Here is a 25,623-nt window from a genome sequence, read left to right as displayed (position 1 = left end):
CTGCCACCATCCCAACCACTTCAGAAATCAATTATTTTAGCAGCACCCCTATTGTCAAATTAAGCTTTTAAAAAAGATGCTCCATGAAACCAACACTCATTTATCAGAAAGTGCCTCAGTACAACACAAAGCCATAGACAGAAGATTTTTTTAATAGGGCATGTTTATTGCAGAATTGTCTACTACCCGTTTGACCCATGAAACACAGTTAAATTAAATCTACTGTAACTGGCATCATTTGGCAGCTGGAGTCTTTATTACAAGGCAATTCCAGCAACCAGAGCTAAGGAAGGGCTTCATTATCCTGGGGAAAGTGAAAACACAGAGTACCTGCCCTTGGAATATCTAAATGTATGTACTGTGACCATAACCATCTGGGGCAAGAGAGGCCAGGAATACCTTTTTATACATTTTCATACATTTTCTTTAAATTTTAAGGGCATGATCTTTAACTTGTGTCATCCTGGACTCTCTCTAATTCCCATAAATAAATCCAGTAACAATCAGCACCACACAGATATATTTGGTGTGACTTCCAGAGCAATCCCATACACTCCTGGAGGCAGTGGCTGTATTTGTGTTGCCTAAAAAAATGTTATAAAAATGCTTCCAACTAAGCTGCTCTAAGAATGTTACTGGCTGTAGTAGAGCCTCTGAAATCTGGCACAGCAACACCCCCTCAAGCTACAGAAGTCTTTTCTTTGTCCCAGGAAATCTCATGTATATTTAGCAGAGTTAAATTTAAATTATTATTTTCCTCCTCTGCTTGTGCTCCCCAGCAACAAAGAAACAGTAATTGAGGGTGAATGTTTTGTGAAACCACAACGTGAGACAACAGAACCGCAACCCACTGTGTTAAAATACTTGTCTGCACTCCAGCTGAGCTTCTTCCCAGCACACAGAACCTTTCCCTCCAGGAGCAGGGAATGCCTACAGGCTTCCTGCACCCGCTCCGGGGCCACGCTACCCCATCTCCAAGGATATTCTTCTTTTTGCCTCACGTTTTCTCCCCAGGCTGCCTCCTTCATCAGCTGCTCCAGCGACCTGGCTGCAGCTCTGCTCCTCGGGAGCTCATCCCTTTCCAGGGAAATCCACAGCAGTGCTTTCCCTGTGGCACTAAACCTGCATTATATGGGAAAACTGTTGTTTAAACATGTTTCAAAATGGCTTTTGGTGGTCTCTTTGCAAACACTGCTCCTTCTCCCCAGCACCCCCAGGACAAGTGTTATCCCTGCAGGGATGTCCTGAGCAGAATCCTGAGCTGTTCTCATTGGCCCCTTTAACCCCTTCCTATTGGCTGTTAACCCCTTCCTGCAACCTGATTGGTTACTCTGTGATTCCTCCGAACCCTATAAATGTAACCCCCCCCAATGAACTCTCTCTCGCCTCCTCCCCACTCGGGTGTGCTGACTCTGTGCCGGCCATGGGACCGTGTGGGTGGAAGGAGGGGAGGGCACCTCTCCCCTCCAGGCTCAGGGACTGAAGAAACCCCTGCTGCTGGAGTTCCCTTTCCCTATCCTTCAAGCCGTCGGAAATGGTTCCTCAGATGGAAACGGAACTAGAACTGGGCCGCCCCACGTCATGGGGGGAAAGGGATCCAGATTTCCCCTTCCTGCAACCACTCCTGCTCGAAGGAAAAGGGGCATTTGGATCCCCCCACCTCTGCTCTGGGCGTGCCCAGCCTGATTTGCATCCCCAGGAGCTCCAGGAGCTTTGCACCGTCAGCTCCTCTCGGAAGCTCAGCACAAAGCCATTCCCAGCACACCACTCACTCTGCATTCCCACACGGACAGTTCCCTGCAAACAGCAGTCCCGAGCAATGCTCTGCCTTTTCAGTGATTATCCACAACAACCTACGGGAGCTCCTGCCAACAGCTGTGCTTTTATCCCTGCTGGAAATGTCATTTGCTGTTTCAGGAATCCCACCAGCCCCTTGGAGCTGCTATTAAAAGAGAAAACAAACTTTCTTCTGTGAAACGCTATCGAGAGAAAGCACCTTTTTCCAAAATGCCAAACTCTGCACTGCGCCTCCCCAGCTGCTTCCCAGGAACAGATGTGCTCCCTGCTCCCGGCCTGGGATGCAGCTTCGAGCCAATCCCAGTTCCCTGGATACAGGTCTGCTCTTTGGGCTGGCATTTGGTGAGTCGATCCCAGATGTTCCCTGGTCTGTTTTCATAAAGCAACATGTTCTAACAGATTGATTCTGATACCTCACTCCAAAGCACTTATTCTCAGAAAGATTTCCAAACCTCAGGTGGCCATAAATAAACATAACCCCATTTCAGCTCTAAAACCCAGAACTGATTCCATTCATCTCCTCCTCCAGCTGCTCCAGTGCCACCCTCACCCTTCAGAGATACAGCAAACATTTGCCTTGGAAGTCAACAGGCCTCAGTTGGCTTCTGCAGCCAAAGTTACAATTCATTAGAGATGGGAAAGAGATGCTTCTGAACCAGCCCAGAGCACTGAGTGCCACGGCCAGGCCTTCCTGGGACACCTCCAGGGCTGGGCACTCCAAACCTCCCTGGGCAGCCCCTGCCAAGGCCTCACCACCCTTTCTGTGCAGAAATTCCTCCTGATGTCCCACCTGAGCCTCCCCTGGCACAGCTTGAGGCTGTTTCCTATTGTCCTACTCCTTGTTCCCTGGGAAATGACCACCCCTGGGCACTCATGGAATGTGCTGCAAGGGAAATGAACTATTTTTACTGACCCAAAATGTGAACAGACACCGCTCTAAAGTGAGGATGTGGTTGCCACTCTGCAAGACAATCTCCAGCTGCAACGATCATATTGAAATAAAACACCCCAGCATCCCCCTGCTAGAGCTGTTTTCCTGCTTTAACTGTAGTTTTATAAATCTCCATGGAAATGTTGCTCATTTGGACAGTTGCTCAGCGCACCAACAGATGGGGTATGTTAATCAGTTTTTAAGGATATGCTAAAAGTCTGGGATAATTTGAGTTCTGTGTTCAGAATGTTTGCAAAAAACACAAACTTGTAATACATAAAAAAAAAAGGTTCACTCTGATGCAGTGGAAGGAAACAGGATCTTAGAATATTTAATTAGAGGCTTTTAAAATCACCAATTTTCTGTAATGCTGAATAGATTATTAAATCAGACTGTCTTCTTATTTTTGAGTTAAATTAGGCATGAAAAATAAACATAGTTAAATTTATCTTTCATTTAGAAACCTGCTTCAGATTCTGAAGGGATCAAAATACTTGACTAGAACAACAACTCAGATGTTTTATTGCTTTAACTGATAAAAGTGCCAGGGCAGCAACAACACAACACTGGTTCTAAAAATACCACACGTGGGGCTCCTAAACTTTCCATCTTCACAGTAGGTAAAAAAAAAGGAAGTAAATAATCAGCAATTTCTTTGCAAAGTGCAATATCTGAAGGGAAGAAGAAAATCAAATGTGTATTATGGATTTCACCAGCAAACCAAGCAAGGGGGCTGCCCCGTCCTGGGCTGTGACAGCACCAGGGTTGAACCAGCAGGTTCTCAGTTTTTGAGGCAGTTTTGCATGTTTTTGCATGTTTTCTCCCTTGACAAGGGCTCTCATGCTGCTGCTTGCACTCCTCTGCAGTTACCACCACTTCCAACCATTCTTCCTTGGGTAATGTTAACACCTTCCAGAACCTATAATAACTTTATATTGTCAAACCTCTGCACATTTTTATGACAACCTCGTAATGGTAACAGAAAATTAATTCCATTAAATCAGTTTTTCTTCTCTGTGATGTACAAAGAAAATCCATAAATGCTGACTGCATTATTTCTTCTTGATTACCTTAATGAATATAAGAGTTTGCTATTTTATTACTATTCCTCTGTCAAATAGCCATTGACTATATTATCAGCAGCAGGCAAATGGAAAAGATACATAGAAAAATCTGCAAGATTTTTATACAATCCCAAATACACGTTCTTCTTTGCATTCTTCACTTTCTCCATGATAGGTCCAAGGATTAAAACCTAATTCTCGTGCTTGCACTGTGTTTCAGGATGAAGCACTGAGTGCTGCAGGGAGAGGATCTCCCCATTCCCGCTGTAATGTGGGGAGGTCACAAGCCAGAGACAGCAAGGACCAGCCAAGATCCTGGTCAGAGGTTGAGCTGGAGATGCCATGGGATATGTTATCCCAACATACAGTGCAAGATTACAGCCAGGAAGAGGGAACAGCAATATCTTTCCAACCAGGAAAAGAACAGACTAGGACAGGATCATGGGGCCTGGAACACAGCCAAAATTAAATGGCAAATTAATTGCAAAAAGAAAACTCCCTGGTATTCCCTCAGCTCCCAGAGGTGCAAAGGAAACCACAACAAATGTGCAGGGACCAGTTCTGACCCTGAACTTCGAGGAGCTGGGAAATTACAAAAATTCCAAGAGAAATGGCTGAAATGGGAGAGTGGGAAACATCACTGAGCACTGCATGAAAACAGGAGATTTCTGAGCAGGCACACAGGTTGGTACAAAACCAAAGCATGTGAAACCCAGGTATAAGTCACATAAAATAAACCCAGGTATCATTCTGAGCTCAAATCTGTCACGTTTATATTTTATTTCTGTTAATTAGCAAACATTTCCTGGCTTGGAGTGTTCGGGATGGCATAGGGTAAGTGCAGCCAGAAAGAACAAACTGAACAAGGTGGACTCAAACCCTGGAACTGTCCAGCTTCGCAAGGAGGTGATATTTGCGACGCTGGATTTGGAATGTGAATCTGTACTGCCATCTGCAGAGAGCAGGTTGGCAAATTAATGGGCCGTCAGTGTAGCAGCAATTAAAGTGCCAAAGTGCAAATAGGGGGATGTAAGGTTGGAATCAGGGGGGAAAGAGGACATGCCGTGACACCTTTGTCCCAGCTGACGTTCTGCACAATGCATGGTGCGTCTCAGGAATGGATTTTATACTCTATTTCTTAAATGCTGTTTTTTTGTTCTTTTAGGAGGAAAACTGATGCCCTTCTGTTCCTCCCACGTCCTCCCCAGACCATTTGCAGCTGGAGGCAGCAGGATTGTGCTATGCATGTGCTGTGCCCAGGAGCTCCCTGAAAACCTCTGCTGTGTGAAGGGCTTGGCCACAGCGGTGCAGAACTGCTACTAAATACCATCACAGGGAATAAAACCAACAGATCCCAAGGCGTCTGTGTCAGTGAGCACTCGGAGGCCTGACTTTGCTGTGATTTATCTCCCCTCACACTGAGGGAGCGGCTGCAGCACGTCCCGAGGCTTGGAGCTGGTTCTGGTTTCAGCCCAGCTCTGTGTCCCTTTTCCCCTGTGAGACCCTGTGCCACAGCACCAGTAACAGTGTGTGAGGCAACATGATCAGCAATAAACGATGTATCTGAGTGTTTCTTACAAAACAAAAGACTCATTCCCTCACTTCATTCCCAGGGAATTCCCATGCTTTGTTCCCTCAGGAAACACCTTCCAGCTGAGGAGTGAACAGCCCACCCGGTTCCTGCCCATGTCCCAGCACATGGACGTGGAGCTGCTGGAGTGAGTTCCGAGAGGCCATGGAGATGCTCCCAGGGCTGGAGCCCCTCTGCTCTGGAGGGGCTGGGAATGTTCACCTGGAGAAGAGAAGGCTCCAGAGAGACACGAGAGCCTCTTCAGGGCCTAAAGGGGCTCCAGGAGAGCTGGAGAGGGACTGGGGACAAGGGATGGAGGGACAGGACACAAGGAATGGCTTCCCACTGCCAGAGGGCAGGGTTGGATGGGATACTGGGAAGGAATTCCTGGCTGGGAGGGTGGGCAGGCCCTGGCACAGGTTGCCCAGAGAAGCTGTGGCTGCCCCTGGATCAATGGAAGTGTCCAAGGCCAGGTTGGACGGGGCTTGGAGCCACCTGGGCTGGTGGAAGGTGTCCCTGTCCATGGCAGGGGGTGGCACTGGATGAGTTTTAATGTCCTTTAACGTCCCCCACTGTCCCCGTGTCCCCTCCCGCCCGCCCCGGGCTGTGACGCCCCCAAAGCCCGACCCGCCCTCAGGGCACGGCGAGGCCGCGCTCTCGCGAGAGCTGCGCGGGCTCCTCTCGCGAGAGCGGCGGGCGGGGCGCCGCGGTGGCGGCTGAGCCGGGCGGGCCCAGCTCGGTCCGTGCCCGGAGCCTGCGCTCGGTCCCTCCCGGCCCGGCCCGGCCGGCACCGCCTCTACCACCGCCACCGCCACCGCCTCCGCCACCGCCACCGCCACCGCCTCCGGCTCCGGCACCGCCCGCTCCGCGCCCCTCGATCACAGAGCCAGCCTCGCCGGCTCCCCTTCCCCGCCGCCTTCAGCGCCCCCCCCGGGGTCCCCCCTTTCCCCCTCGCCCCCGGTCCCCTCAGGGCCCCGCGCGGCCCCCCCGGTGCCCGGACGCCGCCGCCCCCTCGGCCTCCCCCATGGTGGGGTTCGGGGCGAACCGCCGGGGCGGCCGCCTGCCCTCGCTGGTGCTGGTGGCGCTGCTGGCCGTGATCGCCGTGCTCGCCTTCCACTGCTGGAACGCGGCGTCCCGCCAGGCCCTGCTGCGGGAGGAGCTGGCCGAGCTGCAGAGCCAGGCCCAGCGCACGGAGGTGGCGCGGGGCCGCCTGGAGCGCCGCAACTCCGACCTGCTGGGCAAGGTGGACTCGCACAGGAAGCAGCTGGAGCAGAAGGAGGCGGACTACAGCCACCTGAGCAGCCAGCTGCAGGCCAGGGACGGCCAGGTGAAGCGCTGCGAGGACGGCAAGGTAAGGGGGGGTCCCCGCTGCCCTGGGGCGGCTCTGTCGGTCCTCCCCCGCCCAAGGCGTCCCCGCAGCCTCTGCTCCTCCAGGGTGAAACAGGGCCCCGAGGCGCTGGGCTGGTGCTGTGGGACAACTGCAGTGCGCTCCGGTTTCTGAAAACACCCCCAAAGCCGGCTGGAAACGTCCGGTGTGTGCGCGAACAATGAACACCCCCCGAGCTCGCCCTTTTCCATAAGGCTGCTTTAAATTTGTTTGTTGTTTTTTGAGTTTTCTGTCTCTGCTGAGGTTATTTGATCTTTTGTGATCAGGCAAGAAAACCCAGACAGAGCCGTAAAGCTGCAGTTTCAAGGGAAATGAAACCCGTGTGCTCTTCGGTGGCACCCTGAGCTTGCCTCTCGGAATGCCTGGCACAGCACACTCTGATTTTTATGCTGCCAGCGTGTGCTTGGGGAAAAAAAATCCTGCTGCTGACATAACGTGTCATTTTGCTTGGCTTAGAGCAGCCAAGCTCATACAAAACTCAGCTGGTCCTTTCAGTGGGGGTGGCCTGGGGATCTCTTTGTTGTGGAGGATGAGTGAGTGCCTCGACTTTCACTGTTCCTCTTTCATAACCATCTCGAGAGCTTCCCAGGGCTCAGCACACAAGTTCTCCTGCTGAGGGTGAGTGCGGGGAGTATTTGCATGCAGGTCATCACTCCGCTCCTTGAACACTGTTCTCACAGTGGGATTTGTGGAAATGCCACACTCTCGGGGTTATTGCTGGCTGGGTTTGGTTTTTTGGCCCTTTGTATCACACAGAGGATGAGCCGCATAAAAAATGCATTTAATTGTCAGAAAAATTGTCATGAATACTTGCATGCCCCATTCCAGAGTTAGACTCCCTCAAAATGATTAAGTTTGTATTAAAGTTTCCTACAGAACCATTAAAATTAAGCCCTTTGTGTGTTCAGCAAATTTATTTTTTTTCCCACTTAGATTGGACTAAAAAGCCCAATTAGGTATGGAAGGGACTCCATGATCTTAAAGGTGTTTTCCAACCTCAATGATTCAGTGATTCTAAAGCAGTTGGGTTTTAGCCAAGACACTTCCCTTCTGTCTGCAGAGGGGCAATCAGCTTGTTTGGTGTGTTAGTGTAACTGCCTGCAGGGTAGAACTGCCCTGGTGGGGTTCAGGTAAGCTATCAGGAAGAATTCAGGAAGTGTTTCTTCCTGGAAAGGGCGGTCAGGCCTTGGCAGGGGCTGCCCAGGGAGGTTTGGAGTGCCCAGCCCTGGAGGTGTCCCAGGAAGGCCTGGCCGTGGCACTCAGTGCTCTGGGCTGGGGGACAGGGTGGGGATGGGGCACAGGGGGGATCCATGGGCTGGGAGGGCTTTTCCAGTCTCAGTGATTCTGTGCTCCAGTTTCTGGGCTCTGTGACAAGGGGTACAAGACATGTGTGTTTTTGTGGAACTCTGTGATGTGTTACTGTAGGACACCGGGACAGAAGGTGCAGGTGCTGTTGGGGGTGTAGGATGGTCTCCTGGGAGCCAGGGCCCCTGGATGCACAGGAGACAAACAGGGTCTGTTGGGCTGCACCTGCCTGCTGAGCACTGGGTGTTCCCCATAAATCTGCCTGGGGTTTGGGTGCTCTGGGACTGGGACATTGCACAGGGAGGGCAGCAGGAGGAACGTGCCAGGGGGACCCCAGAGGTTAAATTCACTGTTCATCGCCTGCAGCGTGTACCCTGTGTCTTCCTTCTTTGTTCCAGAGGCTGCCAATTAAGGCCCTGTGAGCTCATGGACTTTGACCATTCCCTCTCTTGTGTTTAAAATGTTTGTTGTACCCTAAAAGGCCAGAATAGTAGGATTTTATCAAAAAGCAGTCACTGGCCTTTTTCCTCCCATGTGAGCCACCGTCTTTTCTCAGGGGCAACAATTCTAACCTTTCTCTAAAAAAAACCCCTTTTAAGTGACTGTACTTCTCTGAGAGAATAAAGCTTTGTTTTAGAGAATAAAGATCTGTCACCAAAAATGGGAGCAGATATAAAGTGTCCAACCAAAAAAGACTTGAATAATTTTTTTTGTCTCGAAACAGAACTTGGCAAGTCTGTTTGACTAAACTGCTTTTTACCAGTGATCATAGTCCATTTATGAAATGCAGGAGCTCAAATAAAACCCCAGAACTGGTAATTCCCAGGGTATCAAGTGATCACAACAAATCCAGGCTTATTTCATGGAAAACGGGTTTGAAAGGTGTTGCTCTGGCAGTTCTCAGTGTCAGTTCTGCTTTGTACTCCTTTGTCCTTAGCTGAGGTTCTTTGCCTTGTGGTCACATAAATCAAGTGCCTTTCCCAGTGCTGAGGCAACTCCAGTTTCTGCAGCAGCTTCCCCTTGGCTCAGGGATCTCTGGAGTCCCCTGGCTCAAGGATCTCTGGAGTCAAGCGCAAACTCTTGGCTCTCCCCTCTCTCCCCGGGGTGTGGAATGAGCTGGGATATGTTTGCTCTTAGGAGCAAATGTGGGACCATGACCTTGGTGTCTTGTGTTTAAAAAGAATTTTTTAATTCTTAAGCTGTTCTGAGAAACAGCCGCATTAGAGTGGAAAACAGAAAATTGTGGTGATTATTGTCAGTGGTTTTGCAAAATAGGGAAAGATACTTTTTCATTAGCGCTCAACAAATCACTGTGTGCACCTTCCCCCTGTCCTGGGTCTGTGGGAGGGGGAACTGGCATGGTGGGCACCCGGGGCATGGAAAGGCTTGGTGATGACTTATGTCTCCTCTTTCCCTGTGAAATCCCCACCACAGGGCTACCTGTGCTTTTGAAGTGAAGCTCTGCAAGTCCAAGCCAGGCTGTCCCTGGATGGGGTGTTGCTTTGGGCATCCTGTAAGTAGAGGGCCTTGAATGCCTCGGTGGGCAGAGCATGTGGCAAACATGGCTCTGACATGCCAGGAGGCTCCTTGAGGGTCCTTTGGGGCGGGGTATTTTCTCCCTGTTCCAGAGCAGTGTGATCAGGGGGCTCAGGTTACCCAAAGATCACATTTCTAGTGGAATTAATAAATGCTGACAGATTAACTGTGGAGCTGGACTTTTCAGTTACGTTCTGGGGTTTGAAGGAAATATGTTCAAGGCCATTCTGTCTATTTTACTGTTCTTTCTGCTCTGTCCCTAATTTTTCAATTCCACTTGCTTTCGTTTTTTGGGAAAAGCCTTGTGAAGCAGCTCTGTGTCCCCTCATAGGTGGGAGCTGTGGTTGTGTCCCTCCACACTCCAGAACTCTTGGCTTTTGTTCTGGGCATGGGACAGGGCCTGCAGCCCCCCATGTGTCCTGCTGCCAGGGATGAGCCAGGATCCTGCAGGCTGGCCCAGAGGCTCTGTTGGAGCCCTGTGCATCCCAAGGAAGCTGTGCTGCATCCCAAGGAAGCTGTGCTGCATCCCAAGGAAGCTGTGCTGTGTGCCGGGAGCTGCCGGCTGGTGTTCCGTGTACACTGGGAGCTGCACAAAGCGCCACCGCAGCAGTTCCTGCAGTCCCAGGGCACGAGTGCCTGATCACACCACAGGGGACAAAGGGATCAGCCCAGTCCGGGGGCCTCTGGTGACAACAGAACACAATGGGAAAGAGCTTGAAATGAATGAATGATTTGACAAAGGGAAGGCAGAGGTGGGGGCAGGAAGCCCTCCAGGGCAGGTGTGTTTGGGGTTTGTTTTGGCAGGAAGTGGAGATGACTGACTCAGACACTGGGGGGAACTGAAACAGCCCCTGTGTGGGGGTGTGTGGGGGTGTGCCAGCCCAGTGGCTGTGCTGGCACTGCTGTCCCCAGAGGTAATGCTGACCTTGTCCCCCACGAGTGACAGCCCCACTAAGCACCTTCCTAGAGTCACCCTTTCTATCATCATGGAACTGCAAGAGGAATAACCTCTGGGGTGCTTCACAGCAGGTGGGGATTTTCCACCCTTTCTCAGCATAGTCAGTTCATGCATCTTCCTCTTCATTCCTCCTGGGTTTTGTCTTTATGTAACAACAGGAAAAAGCATCTTTACTTCAAGACTTTGTGTACATGCATTTCTTACTTACTGTAACTGGTATTCTTTTCCTTACTGAAAATACCAAATTAAAAGCTGTTGTGGAATTTTACTGGTGTCAGATTCCCTCTTAAAATAAAATTTGTGTTAGGAATATTAAGTAGCAACACATAAGAGATTTATTTAAATACAACAATTCTGTTATATGATATACCTTAGGTAACAATTGGTTTTGCTGTTGATGCTGCGGGTTTGGTTTTACCCACCTGTGCTTTGACATTGGCCATTCACTGTCCTTCCTGCAGTATCAGGATGCAGCGTGTTTATTTTAGTCCTGACAATCTACTTTTTTGATAGAAATGTGTTCTGGAATTAAATTTAAGCCCTTGTTAGCAAAGCCTGAACACAGTGTTAGTTTGGTGATGTCACTAAATACACAGGACTTGGATTTCCCAGAACTTTTTCATTCCCGTAATCCTTTCCATAACTGGCTTTACAAAGCAAACAGACACACCTGAGTGTTTGCAGCCCAAACCCTCACCAACCCCCTGTTACCTGTATTTATCCAGCCTTTTCTTCCTTCCAGGTGAAGCTGCAGAACAACATCTCGTATCAGATGGCGGACATACATCGGCTAAAGGGTGAGGGATACTTGGCAGGCTGGAGCTGTGCACTTTAACTGCCCAGGTGCTGCAGAATGCAGTTTAAAGGAAGGATCAGGTTGTGCTGGAACATCCCATAATGTGCAATCCCATTGTATTTGTTGGTTACCTGGTGTGGGTAAGTGCAGGGTTGGCTCTTGTGGACGTGGCTGTCTGCAGAAGGAACGTGTGCTCTGGCACTGCTGACCTCCAAGGCTGTAGAATTGTTTTCATGACCAAATACACAGTTTAGTATAGTTTGATCAGAAACACTGTGATGGTTATGCTGGGTTAGAAAAGCTCCAGAAAACATCTCTTAAGGCTGTTCTGTACAGACATGATTATAATGCCTGTGTCTGGAGTATTGCAGAGGGAGCTGGAGCAGCAAGTGCCCAGACATGAACATGCCTGTACACAACAACACATGTGGTTTCTGCCTGTATCTGTGCAACTGCAACTTAAAACAGCAGAAAGCTTAATTACTTGTAGCCTGAGGAGCAGGGAGAACTTCCAGAGCAGTTGTGGAGACAGGAAATACGTGTTGATTTTATGGATAGCGGGAAGGTGCCTCCTTTTGTACAGTCACTACAGACAATGTTTGAGCATCGTGCCTGAAGTAACCTGGTAGTGCTTTTGTGTAACTCAGAGTCACAGAATCTTTCAGGAAATTGCATTTCCTGACAGATGGTGAAATTGCATTCAGAAGCCTTACACAATGCTAAGGGAAGTAAAAATTTAGGGGGTTTGCCATAGCATCAGAAGAACTTCTCTAATTCGTGCTGCCATCTGGCACTTGTCTTTACATGACTGAAGTGGCATCTTCTTCAAATTAGTGTAAGAATCTTTATATCTAGATGAACTAACATAAAACTCAAGCAGTTTTTTACTTATTTAGCAATACTGAAAGTTGTGGCTGTATTTCTCAGTTCCATTGGTGTTCCCTTTCTGGCCTAGAACAACTGGCGGAGCTACGGCAGGAGTTCATCCGCCAGGAGGATCAGCTGCACGAGTACAAGAAGAACAACACCTACCTTACAAGGAGGCTGGAATATGACAGGTGTGTCCTCAGGAGTGCTGGGAACTGCAAGTTTGTGCGTGTGATGGGGGTCTGTATTTACTAAAAAGTGCCAATTAATCCTGTGTCTGCTAATCCTCCAGCTTGAGTGTGCTCACTTGGCAATGCACAGTAGTAGCTGTTTGACTTTCAAGTTCTGTTTCTTGGTGGTGTCCTACTCCTCCCTCAAAGTGAGATAGGAGTTAAGGGGAATCTTGACTTACTCTGGAATTATTCATCATTTTTAAGTCAATGCATTTTTTATGACATGGAGATTTAGTTAACAAACACGTGGCAGAGTTTAATGGACACTGTGTCCATTAAACTGTGTCACTAGTGTTGTTAATTGCTGCCTTTCTAACAGTGTAATTTCATTTGTTTTAACTGAAGCTGAAAGCAGCCTTGCTTAAAATTTTAAACTTAAATTTTTAAGTTGACCTCAGTCTTTTAAATTGGTGATGGAGAAACAGGAAGAATATACTCCTGCAGCTTTGAGGAGTGAGGGAGGTTTAACACTTGAGAAAGTGTTGGAAGCTTTCACAAACACAAAATGCTCTTTCTGTGCTGTTGAGGGTTTGTGGGAGATGGGAATTCTGCTGCTCAGGCTGATGTCTGTGGCTTGTTAGGGAAGTTGGGACACGTGGCTGTGTATTCAGATTGTGTTATTTGAGTTGGGAGCAGTAACTGATAGTGGTAGTTGTGTACCTTCTCTGTTGACAGCCAGGAAAGACACGTTGCTTTCCCAGTAGAATTAATATTTGCTGACAGATTAACTGTGGAGCTTGACTTTTTGGTTGCATTCCAGCTTTTGGAGGAAATATATTCAAGGCCATTCTGTTTATTTTACTGTTTTTTCTGCTCTGTCCCTATTTTTTCCAGTTCTGCTTTCTTTCTGTATTCAGTCCATTCCCACTCCATACACATGCCAGGACCAGGCTTTTTGGACAGACTATTCTAGTTATATCTCAGGTTTGGCTTTTTGTGCCACTTCATATTTTCCCCCTTATTTGGTTTGTGGGAGAGCAGATACAACAAGTGAAATATATCTAACGGTGTGTTTCTCCTCAAGCCTGCAGTGTGGGCAGCAGATCAAGGAAATGAGGCTGCAGCATGAAGAGAACATCAAGAAATTAATGGACCAGGTTGCACGGGAACAAAAGGTAATGCCAGGGAATTTTGTGTTGAGTGAGAAGAGCCCAAAGTCTGCTGTTTGCCTCAGGAATGTGGAGGCCTGGGACAGTTCTCTCCTAATGCTGTGTTAAACATCCCCCTGAGCAGCCCTGAATGGGTGCTAATGAAGGAAATCTGCCTGTTTGCTCAGCCAGTGGACTGAGCTGGAAGATGAGAACAGATTCTTTGCTTTGCTCCAGCCTTCCTCCATCCAGCATTGCTGAGGATTTCAGTTCTTCCTGGAACGTGGATGTTGCTGCTCAGCTCTCCAGGGTGGGATCTGTGTTCCCACAGCCTTGCCCAGGTTATTGCAGAGGGAACCTGAGCTCTGCTGAGGCCTCGAGGTGCTAATGTGATGGAAATAACAGGGTTGGAATGGTGTCAAGGCTGGGATTACATGAAGCTGCCAGTAGAATTTGGGCCTCTTTCCTGCAAACTGATGAAATAACCCACTTTGCTTAAAATTTTGTTGTCTTCCTTTGTCTGTCTACAAACATAAATAATAAGGCAGACTGAGAGCAGATTTCCAACAGATCTTTTCTTACAGTCTAGAATTCCTTCAGGGATCTGACCTGAGGCTTGAGGCCAACCATGCCTTAAGCTGTTTGTGTTGTCCTTAGCAGCTGATCTGGCAATAGAAATGTCCTGCAGCTGTGCTGTTCTGTGCATTGTCTGTTCAGTTGTGTGTCCATACCCCAGGAACCAGGTTTGTACAGAGAGGACTCTGCTCTTTGCTTTGCCTATCAGTGAGGTCATAAATGCGATTTTGCTTACCCAGAGTAATCTTGAATTGGGGGGCATTTGTTTTGTAATTTCCAGGCATGTGCTTAATATTGGCTCCTTATGAATTTGTTCTAACAGGCCACACAAAAAATTCAGTCCAGTAAAGACACTGAAGTCAGTCCCAGCAATGATGGCCAGGCAGTACCTGAGACTGTTGCAGAGGGGGAAGGTAAAGACACAGAGAAGAATGAGGAGCCTTCAGAGCATGTTGTAAATGACAAAGGTATTTCCTTTTTTGGCATTTCTGATGGAGAATGGCCCAGTTGTGTTGCATCCTTTACCATCCTCCAGAACTATGCATTTCTCTGAAGCAGAATAAGGAATTGTTTGGCTCAGATAACTTCATTAGCTGCAGTGATTTTACTAAGTTAGAGCCTCCCACAAGGGGGAAATTCACTGTTCAGACTGAAAGGTTAGTAAGGCAGAATATCCTGTTCTTGTCTTGCAGAGAAAATCAAAGCAGGAGGAGATGCAGGCATGCCTGAAATAGAAGATAATGACCCAGCAAAAGCTGAAGATACTCCCACTGGTGAGGAGAAATACTCTAATTCTTTCATGTTTGGGGTCTTGGTGACGTATATATTGTGTGTGAACACCATGTGGTTCACAGTGAATGCAGGGCTTTGAAATCTCTGTGGTAATAAAATTCAAGTGCAATGTAAAATCAGATCATTTCTGCTGTGCTTTAGAGGTTGGAATGCTCAAAACTGAATGTTTCAGATAATCCCCCTCCTGAAATATTTTTATATTTTCATCTCTGGTTTAAAACCAAGAAAACAAGGAAACCAAAGACTTTACGGGGTTGTTAGAGTTAGACCAGGTAAGTAGTGTCTTGTTTGTTTGCTGTTAATGCTTTTGTCCCTGTGTTTTGTTTTAGCTTTAAAGAAGACACTTATTTCAGCTCCTAAAGGTGAAGGTCATCCACCTGTTGTGAATCTTCCAACTGAGCAGCCCCATGCTCCGAACCTGGCACCAGGTACAATTCCTGTTAGCAGGTGACAAGGCAATAGTTTGGTTACCAGAGGAAAACCAAAGATAAATTCCTGCAGGATGCAAAGTTGTGTTCTTACCTGGCTGGCTGAGGCACTCGGGCTGCTTGGTGTATGATCTCCACACCCGGAATTCCTGGGCCTGTTGGCCAATTTCAGCCAAACCCGAGTTGGAAGTTTCAAAGATAAGTGCTTGGAGAGTCCTCCAGTGGACAGAGTAATTGAAATTAGTGTTCCTCCCAGGGGTACTAATTAGGGCTGCACCCTCAGGGGTTGGTTGCTGATCTCTTGGTGGCCACAGTCAGAGATAAACCAATGTTCCTGTCTCTTGCTCAGAGTCCTCCTGTCCCTGGGAACAGCTCACTTGAGAATGATGTGAGGGAGGTTTAGGGCATGAGAACTGGAACTCCTGCAGCGATATAACTTTAATATTAATAAATTAAATATAAAGTTGTCAAGATGACAAAACAGCTCCAAGTTTTTGTTCTGCCCGTTATTGGTTCTTTTGGAAAAAGACAACAGAAGTTTTTCTTTATTTCTTTCCTTTTGCAGTGGATATGTGAGCAGAATTCCAAAATGAGGGAGCTCAAAGGCTGCATACACAGTTAAAGATTGTTGTTTCCAAATGCCAAATCTTTTAAACAGCTTGTTTCCTTTAAAGGTGGTCCTTCATTTTCACTTTTATTGATGAGAAAACATAAGATGCAGCAAGTGAAAAGCTTGCTTTGTTGAACTTGGAGTTTATGGACAGGAGTTTGATGGGAATGTCAGGGAAATCAGGGTTTTCTTGGCTCCTTGGCTGTGGAGTCCTGTGATTCTGGTTATTGTTTTTAGCATAACTTCTGTGCCCTGCCACACCCTTGTCCTCAGATCAGACCTCTAAACAATAAATGATGCTTGGTAGACTTGAAAAGCAGAATCAGCAGGAGGATAAAGGAAATACATGAATGTGTTGTTCTGAGCTTCCTCGAGAGCTGAAGCACGTGCAGAAAGTCAGCTGGGGAGGTGATGAGGTGGGATTGATTAGGAATTAAAATGTGCCCAGTTGTCCTCTGCCTTCTGTGGAGCCATGTAAGACCTGCAGACGCTGACACCTCCTCACTGCAGGTTTGCCCAGCGACAGTGATGGGAACGCCGACCTCGCGAAGCAGATCCCTCCAAATTCCCTCCAGCACCTGAGTTTTGAAGAAAAGGTGGAAACCCAGAAAGAGCACAAAATTGAGACAGACCAGATAAAACTCCCAAAGAGCCGAGTTAGCGACTTGCAGAAGATTAAGCAAAGTAAGTTGGCCAATATCACACACTTCAGTAAATTAAACGAATCCCTTCGTTTTCTGTCTGTGGTAGTGCCTGTCTGGGAAACAGGGACCACTGCAGAGGGTGGCTTTGGAGAGGGAGCCTGGGAAGGATTGTAATGTGTTCCTAGGTAAAAGATATGCTTTAATGTGTTATTTTTCACATGTATATTCAGTTATTTAAAAGAATTATTTCCTTATTGGAATTTAGAATGCTTTTGGAAATGACTGCGCAATTAAATAGATTAAGGCAGGACTTTGATACACAATACAGTACAATACTTTGATATTGAGTTACTCACCGTATTACTTGACTTAAATACTGTGTTTTGGACAGTATTGTAAGAATTCAGCCCTTACACCAGGGATCTTTGTTGTGGGGGCAATGGGTGTTGGACAGAATGTGTTTCCAGAACTTTCCCTTCCATATCTGCTCAAGGCAGGAGCCTCCAGGCAGGTGCACACAGGTGTGGGTGTTGTGGGTGATACTATTTTTGAAGACCCAGTTCTGACTGTTTGGTGCTTGGGTGGGGAAGGGGTGTTTGGGAGGGAAAACTTTCTGCTGAAACATCTCCTCTTGGGTTTTTTTATCCAAATAAGATTTTTGTGAAGAAACAGATCTTTTGGGAAGACTGTGGTTGTTCTAACATGACTCGTTGGTCTCTGTGATGCAGCAGGGATAGGTGTATTAGGTTGGCACAGAACCTGGGCAGTCTTGGCTTCCCCTCTGCACCCTGAGGTCTTCAAGGCTGCTTAGTTTATCAAGGGAGCTTCCTGAAGAAGCTTCAGGAATGAGGGACCTTCCTATTGAAGTTGTTGGGTTTTTAATGGATTATGTGTTTTCCCTGGCCATGTTTTAAATGATGGGGGGTCTAGTTGTGTAGGCAGGAGCTGTGCAGGAAATGTCTCCATTGTAGGCTGGGAGGGGGTACCTGGGAGCCAGGACTTGTCACCGGTTAGTCTGTTCTCTTTACTCCTTCATATTTGGGTTAGATGGGATTTGGGGAAGAAATTCTTCCCTGTGAGGGTTGGCAGGCACTGGCACAGGTTGCCCAGAGAAGCTGTGGCTGCCCCTGGATCCCTGGAAGTGTCCAAGGCCAGGTCGGATGGGGCTTGGAGCAACCTGGGCTGGTGGGAGATGTCTCTGCCCATGGCAGGGGTGGGATGGGGTGGGTTGGGCTTATGGGGGGTCCTGCACACCAGGGGCTCACTGAGCTCAGCTCACAGCCTGTGTGGACCTGCTGCATTTCCTGGGATCTCCTCATCATTTTGATTTTTCCTTCGGTCAGCTTCAGTTCGTTCAGTGCTTGTGTGTCACAGTACCTCTGGCACATCCACAGGCTGGTTTTGCTGGAAGTTGGGTACATTCCCTTGTGTTTCATGGCTCGGTTTAGGTTTGACATGTGCAAATCCTCCTGTCCTGTCTGGGTTTTGCATATAATGCAGTGTCAAAAATACCAACAGTAATAGCCAGGATCAGTCAATTAGACATGAACAGGGAATGAATAATGTATGGAACCTGGGATTTCTAAATAGATGATGGTTTCTTCTTGCTTGTTCTGTGAAAATACCTGAAAATGCTGTTTCTGTCCATATGAGCTGCACTGGGTGTGATTCTGCTGCTTTTCTCCCCATCCAGAGAAGAACCATAGTACTGCTTCTGTCTTGATCTTTATATACTGCCACACAGAAAAGTTTTCATTGTTTTGGGAAATAATTTCATTTTCATATCTGTCCCCTTTTAGTCCTGAGGTTGAAATAATCCTCCCATTTACTTCTCTGTTAATTACTCCCACTGCAGATCTCTCACCACCTGCCCCAGCAGCCTTGGTGCCCAGTCTGTAAGGGTTGTATCACACTTTAAGCCATTGTTTTCATTTATACCCAATCCTCCAGGCCTGTGGCCTCTACAGACTCAGAGCTGCTCCCTTCAGGCAGACTGCACTGGGCTGGGCTGGAACAGCTCTCCCTGCATCCCATTAAACACCAGCTCTGAACTGGACATCACACCAGTGGTCTCTCCCTGGATGCCTGGCTGTCTGCTCATTCCGTAGTCCCGGCTAATTCCCGTTTTTCTTGTGCATTGTTTCAGGATCTGGAACTATTCCTAATTTTTTGTTGGGAGGTGAAAATACTGGGTTTGGGACATTTTGAACCCCGTTAAAGCTCAGCAGGAGAGCAGAGTGTAAAGCCAAATGAATGAGGTGGTTCCAAGCCGAGGTCAGCCTGCAGGGCAGGGCTCTGCTGGGTTCCCCTGTGCCAGCTGGGCACACCCTGCAGGCATTGCCAGGCACCACATCAGCAGTGGATCCCTGCAGCGTGTGGAAAATGCCAGGCCTCAGGAAAAATGGATACTAAACCTTCCACGGAGCGATGCTCTTCAGAGTTTTGAGAAAACCTGTCAGTGTCCATAGGCAATGCAAGGTGGTTGGTTGGGGGCTCACTGCAGCCCTTCTCCACGGAGAGAGGAGCTTGGGACACTCAGATTCCAGGAGGTCCAAGTGCTGGGTGACAGAGCATGTCCTTTCCACACGGGGGTGCTCCATAAGCCTTGTTCTCCCCCTGTCCAAGCCCTCTCCCTTCTCCCTCCTCTCTCTCCAGCTGGAACTACCCCAGACCCCAACTGCCTCCACCCATGACCTGCTCTGGTGTAGAATCTCCCTGTTTCTTTCCTCTCTGCTGCTGACTCACTCCTTTCCTACTCCACAGGCCGGTTCTTTGATGAGAATGAATCCCCTGTGGACCCGCAGCAGGGTTCTAAACTGGCAGATTATAATGGGGATGATGGGAACGTGGGTGAGTATGAGGCAGACAAACAGGCTGAGCTGGCTTACAATGAGGAAGAGGATGGTGATGGTGGAGAAGAAGACGTCCAAGGTGAGCTTGGGCCTTATCTCCATCCCATTGTGATAAATCCACGCTGAGTTACTTGTTGAATTTGTGTAAAGCCTCGCTGGTTTAGCTGATCACAAATTGCTCAGACAGAGCACCAGTCTTCAGGGAGAGGGTGTTGACACCTCACTGCAGTTGGGTATAGTTCCTGCTAGGAAAAGCAAGGCACTAAATTCCAGCCATGGTTTTACCCAAACCCCCAGCTCTGGCCCCTGGCTGGGTGGCCCATGGGCATTGACATTCCCAAATTGTCCAACAGAGGAATGTGGTGTTTTGGGTGCTGCTCTGGTCACACCTGCCTGGAGCTGTTGTGCAGTGGGGCCTCAGGCAGCGATTCCAGGTGTCACTCCTGTGCATTATACACAGATTCAACAGGCTTGTGGTGTTCTTGCTAACCAGCCTCCGAGCTCCTGAGCCAGTGCTGCCTAATGCCCCTGTGTGTGCATGGCCACCCCTCCTGCATGTGGCTCCTGCATCCCCTCCCTCGCTTGCCTGTCCCTGCCTGTGCCTGCCGCTGTCTGCCGTGTGCCTTGTCTGCCATTCTCCATCCAGCTGTGTGGGGACATCTGGGACAGGCCTGCATGTCTGTAGGGGGAGAATGTTTGTGTACATAGAGAGTATTTCCAGTTAAATGAAAGTGTAAAATAAAGAGGGGAAAAAAACAGGAGATGGTAAATCAGCCCCCTGATTTTGACCCTCATAATGTAAGTTTTTAGCTGGAGGTTTTTCAGACGCGTATTTAATTGGTATCTAAGCATAATTAATGGGCAAAGCTGTTAAAAAGCAGCTGATTGTGTGGGCATGTACTAAGTGCAGTGTCAGCAGGCTGGGCTGGGCTGGGCTGGGAGTGTGAAACTCATGAACAAGGGAAAGAAAAGGATGGATCAGAACCCTGAGCGATTAATTAACTGATTGATGAACTGAAACCCTCTGCTCCAGCTGAGGCCTTTTCTGTGACCCTTGTGCTCAGAATTCACAGTGGGTTTCTGTGCTCACCCCTGTCCCTCCAGAGGGGGATCCTTGGGCTGTCATCTGCTCATCCCAGCTGGCAGCTGCAGGAAGGCACAGCAGGATTTAGGTTGGATGGGCTTGGAGCAACTTGGTCTAGTGGAAGGTGTCCCTGCCCATAGCAGAGGGTGGAATGAGGTGGGCCTTAAAGTCCCTTCCCACCCAAACCACGCCGTGGTTCTGTGATTCCCGGTGTTTCTGTGGGTGCTGGGGCAGTGGGAGCCGTGTTCCTCACGGCTCTGGTGTGTCCTGAGCGGGGAGTGGGGGTGTCCCGTGTGTCCCTGTGCCCTGCACACCCCACTAGGGCCCGGGGGGTTCCTGCTTTAGTCCCGTTGCCCTCAGTCAGCAGTGGGCCATGGCCAGCTCCTCACTGCAGTGCTTCCTTTCCTGGGCTTCAGGATGCAGCTCTGGCAGTTCTGACCAAGGCCATGGAACTGCTGCAGAGGTGTGCTGGGCTGTGCCCTCTGCCTCGCTCAGCCTGGCACTTGTGCCTGCCCACAGCCCGGCTGTGCTGCCCACCAGGAGGGTGGGGGGAGGTCGTGGAACCACGGAGGCACTGAGCTTGGAAAAGCCCTCTAGGGCCATTGAGTCCAAGCTCCCCCAGCACTGCCAAGGCCACCACTAACCCCTGTTCCCAAGTGTCACATCCACACATCTGTTAAATCCCTCCAGGGATGGAGACTCCACGCCTGCCCTGGGCATCTGTGCCAGGGCTGGACAGCCCTTTCCGTGAAGGAATTGTTCCCAGTATCCAACGTGAACCTCCCCTGGCACCACTTGAGGCCGTTTCCCCATTTGTCCCTTGTTCCCTGGAATCAGAGCCCGACCCCCTCGTGGCTCCCCCCTCCTGGCAGGTGGCTGGAGGTGGCTGCCCTTGTGGAGATGCAGTGCCCTGGCCCTCGGAGCTCCTGCTGCTCCATCAGCACCAGTACCTGGCTGGGGGGCCTTCCCAGGGAGTGTGGCTTCAGGAGTCAGTGCCAGGTGTGCTGTGAGCAGTTCCCAGTGGCATGGACAGCATTCCCATGTGCCACTTAGGAAAGGGTGGGTGTGAGGCAGTGACAAGTGGTGCCAGGTTGTTAAAAACCAGATTGTGCTTGTGTAGCTTGCAGTGTGAGGGGTGTTTGAAAAAGCAGTGCTCTGACTGACAATGACTCCATAAAACCATCTCCCATCTGTGTGGGGTCCCTGTCTGGTGGCTTGGAATTTGGACTTGGGGAAAATCCTTTTCCTGGTGAACCCCTCTGTGTCTCTGTATAGACAGACTGGGTTAATGAGAGTCAGTGAAGGTTAAAGGGTGACTTCTGGGAGCCTTTTACTGAGGGATGGTGTGAGCAGAGTGTGTTACTACCTCCAGCTGCAGTTCCCAAGCCCTTTGTTCTGTTGTTCCCTAATAACTTGTTGAGTTGGCTTGAGCTGTGATTTGAATGCGGCCAGTGGTGCTTCCAGGGGCAGCATTCCAGGAAAAGTATCTGCTTCAGGCATTACACTGATTTCTCTGCAGGGCAGGAGAGGGGAGAACTGGTGGCATTGGAGGGAGGGTAGTTACAGTTGTTTAGGGATGGGAAAAAATAAGAATTTCTGTCTAAAAGCTGTCAGGAAAACATCACCCAGGATTGCATCAGGCTGAACAAAGCCTGCAGCACGTGCCACAAAGCCACTGGATTCCACATGGTTTCTGTTGCCACTAGGAATGTGTGGGTTTAGATTGAAATTATCCAGGGAAAATCCTGCCCTGTGGGAGATGTGCTGGGGAGGGGCAGCCCCAGCCTGGTGTCCCTGCCCTCTGAAGGCCAGGGCGTGTTTGAAGGCGGGGCTTCTGCTGCAGGAAGGGTTTGTGGTGCCCGGGGGGTGGAGGGGGAGAACTCCAGGATGTCCAGGTGCTGTGTGGCAGTTTCTCATGTGCCATGCAGGTAAACTCCAGCCCTTTGCTGCTGGAGCAGGTGCCCAGCGGGTCCCTGCCTGGCCCAGGGGCGAGGGGTTGTGGTGTGTGGAGAGCTCCAGGCAGCTGGTGAGAGACATGTGAGCTCACACTGTGCTTTCCATTCCTGTGAACAACCATCTCCTGAATATGAGGGAACAGCTTTGAGGTGCAGGAGAAGCTCATTAATTGGAACAAATGGAAGTTTTGTGGGGTTTTCACTCTTTGAGGGAAGGAGCCCAGGGAGCCACATGGGACAGCTGGATTGTGGCAGGTAGAATGTGGAATATTTTAAAATATCACATAAAATAATACTGAATGTGCATTTTCTCTGTGGATTTTCTGCATGTGCTGCAGTCAATGGTTACATTGAGGGGGCACAACTCTGGGGGGGTTATTTTACCATTTCTCAGGAGGTTCAAAGGCCAAACCCCAAGCAGCAAAGTCAAGAAGCAGGACAGAGGAGAGATGTGGAGACAGACAGACAGTGTCTGGGGCTGGAAGGGAAGGTGAAACATCCACGTCTGCCCATCAGGGCAGAGCTGGGACTCCCTTGGGAAGAGGAACCAAAGGCAGCTGGGGGCTGAGAGAGCCCCTGCCCGCCAAGCCCCTGCCTGTGTTCCCTGGCCCAGTGTGCTGAGAGAGAACAGGGATTTCTGTGGATAAAAGGCTGGGAAAGGTTTTCCAAAGCCTCTCCAAATTTTACCCAGGAGTCTGAGATACAAGACAGCAGTTTGGAAAAACACAGACAGCAAAGTCAATTCCAGCATCAGGAAACATCCCATCAGGGAAAAATGTGTCATGCCACGTCTGTGTGGAAGGTGCCAGCTGGGAAGTAGGTGGGAAAACTATTCCCTTGGTCTGGAAGGGGTGCTAGTCCCAGAGGTTCTGTGAAGCCTTACTGAGTGAACTCTGGAATGGGTGAAACCTGGGAATGGGACTTTCCACGGGAGTTGGGTTTCAGTGGGAGGGTTTGCCGTGTTGATAGCAGGAGTCTCAAAGCCAGCAGTGGAAGTGGTGCAGGCCCTGGGGGCAGCCAGCCTGTGGGGCGAGTGGCACTGCAGCCAGAGCTGGTGGGTGGCACTGCAGCCAGAGCTGGTGGCACTGCAGCCAGAGCTGGTGGATGGCACTGCAGCCGGAGCTGGTGGCACTGCAGCCAGAGCTGGTGGATGGCACTGCAGCCGGAGCTGGTGGCACTGCAGCCAGAGCTGGTGGATGGCACTGCAGCCGGAGTTGGTGGCACTGCAGCCAGAGCTGGTGGATGGCACTGCAGCCGGAGCTGGTGGGTGGCACTGCAGGCGGAGCTGGTGGGTGGCACTGCAGCCGGAGCTGGTGGGTGGCACTGCAGCCAGAGCTGGCGGGTGGCACTGCAGCCAGAGCTGGCGGGTGGCACTGCAGCCAGAGCTGGTGGCACTGCAGCCAGAGCTGCCACCCTGAGAGCTGGCACCACATGCTGCTCCTCCGGGCTGGTCCCTGCTGGGCCCGTGGCCCATGTCCTGGGGAACTGCACCGGGGTGCTCGGTCAGTGTTCACATCAGCTCTGATCCTGTGCCTGAGCTGGAACTGAACTGTGATTTTATTGCAGATGATGAGGAGCGAGACCTGCAGAACGACCTGGGGGACTACAAGTCCCGCTTCAGCGACGGGGTCCTGTAGGCCCGGGGCACAGAGAGCCCAACCCAAGGACTTGAGGTGCTGCAAAACTGAACCAGTTCTACTCCAGTGTATCCTACTTCCAAGGAAGCTGAGAATAAAGTGCCGAGTGTGCTCAGCCAGCAGGTGAAGAGGAGCCACTGTACATATGTACATACTTGTACTGCTGCAGGTTGTATTAAACCAGCATTGTCACATGGAGCCGGTTACTCAGCCTGGTCCTTATCTGAAATAATCTTTACACTTAAGCCCAGTCTATAAACACAGGCTGAACTGTTTCTGCCATTTACAACACTTTGGAACCTGGAGGACTTGTACAGTTTGTACCTGATGTAACAAAGCTGCTGTGGAAGCCATGTACAGCCAAGGACTCCTTTTCTACAGTCCCACCTGTGTGGGCAGAACTGCTTCTCCCGAGTGCTGGGTTTGTCCAGCAGGTGAGCCACGAGCTGGGAATGAGAACTGAACGGTTCAATAGCTGCTCCTTCCTCACTGTGACCCAGGCTGGGGCAGCCCTCGGCACCACTGAGCTCCTGTACAGTGACCACATCTCATAGCTAGAGCTGCAAATCTATAGTAGGACTTCAATAATTTGGTTCATCCCCAAAAGGTTGTGCAACTAATAGCTTGATTTAAAAGATATAAATTGATATAAATTGGTATAAATAATTATAAATAATTCACAGCTTGTAGGAAATCTTTGTGTTAAAGACAGCAAGGGTGTGAGTGAGACACGTCTGTCTGCCCTCGACAGAAGGACCAGCCCCTCCTGGGTTTGCTGCTGGTGTGCTGTCCCAGGTTGTCCAGCCCAGGTCCAGCCACTGCAACCCATTTCCAGTTGGATCCTTGCTACACAACTGTGAACACCTGCCACGTCCCACAGTCTGGTTTTCTCCATCAGATCTGTAAGTCAGACCCTTCTCTGTGTTCTGTGTTTAAGTACCATCAGAATTTATGGAGATGATTCCATGACTCTGCAGTGTGGGAATAAAGGGGATTGTCCTGCCTGCTCCTCCAAGGGCTTCTGGGGACACAGGCTGTAGGTCCTGATGAGGGTGACTGAACTCATCCCTGTGCTCAGGTGCTGGGCTGAAGTAACGGGTCAGGTTTGCTCATTGCCAGCTCAGTGAACCTCTTAAATAAAGTTCAACGCTCATACAATTATTGGTGGGGTTTTAAGACAATTTATTACTGCTTCAGGTGTCAATGGCAAGAAAAGCTGCTGCATTCAAAAAGTGAAGGTCCAGCTCAGTGCTGTGTTCTGGTTCAGTACCAGCCAGTGTTCTCTGTAGTGCAGCATCACGTGGCACAGCTTGGGAAGACCGATAAATTAAAGAGCTACTTAAATGTAGAGATGAAACCATTCTGCACTCACAGCTTTAGCTGCTTTTCCCTGCCCTGCTGTCCTCGCTCAGTACCATGGCTAAGGCACATCCCAAGTGGGTGTGACACTGCCCAGCTGCTCTGACAGATCCATGAAAACAGCTCAGAATCCTTCCCTGGGAGGGTGGGCAGG

General features: G+C 49.5%; 1 protein-coding gene across 2 annotated transcripts; it reads left to right on the top strand.

Annotated features, from left to right (window-relative positions):
• Positions 1–6,037: 6,037 nt before the first annotated feature.
• GOLM2 (golgi membrane protein 2) lies at positions 6,038–25,271 on the top strand. 2 transcript variants are annotated; one of them, XM_051796904.1, is made up of 10 exons: positions 6,039–6,713; positions 11,291–11,345; positions 12,300–12,402; positions 13,469–13,559; positions 14,431–14,575; positions 14,801–14,881; positions 15,230–15,328; positions 16,449–16,622; positions 19,346–19,513; positions 24,040–25,271. In XM_051796904.1, the coding sequence occupies exons 1-10, from the start codon at positions 6,387–6,389 to the stop codon at positions 24,108–24,110; spliced, it is 1,314 nt and encodes a 437-aa protein (XP_051652864.1). In that variant the 5' UTR covers positions 6,039–6,386; the 3' UTR covers positions 24,111–25,271. The 2 variants fall into 2 exon arrangements, with proteins under 2 accessions (XP_051652865.1, XP_051652864.1); XM_051796905.1 differs by lacking the exon at positions 19,346–19,513 and having other exon boundaries at positions 6,038–6,713.
• Positions 25,272–25,623: the final 352 nt, after the last annotated feature.

The sequence above is a fragment of the Manacus candei genome, unplaced genomic scaffold (genome assembly GCF_025592945.1).
Source record: "Manacus candei isolate 608988 ecotype Guabito, Panama unplaced genomic scaffold, ASM2559294v1 h1tg000046l, whole genome shotgun sequence".
NCBI classification, from domain to species: Eukaryota; Metazoa; Chordata; class Aves; order Passeriformes; family Pipridae; genus Manacus; species Manacus candei.
The sequence above is the reverse complement of the archived record's forward strand: the minus strand, read 5'-3'. Positions and strand labels throughout refer to the sequence as shown.

Excerpts from the sequence above, each read along its gene's own strand:
- GOLM2 (XM_051796904.1), top strand. The coding sequence starts at position 6,387 with ATGGTGGGGTTCGGGGCGAACCGCCGGGGCGGCCGCCTGCCCTCGCTG. Across the intron at positions 14,576-14,800 it reads GCATGTTGTAAATGACAAAG|AGAAAATCAAAGCAGGAGGA; the intron begins GTATTTCCTTTT and ends CTTGTCTTGCAG. Across the intron at positions 16,623-19,345 it reads CTTGCAGAAGATTAAGCAAA|GCCGGTTCTTTGATGAGAAT; the intron begins GTAAGTTGGCCA and ends CCTACTCCACAG.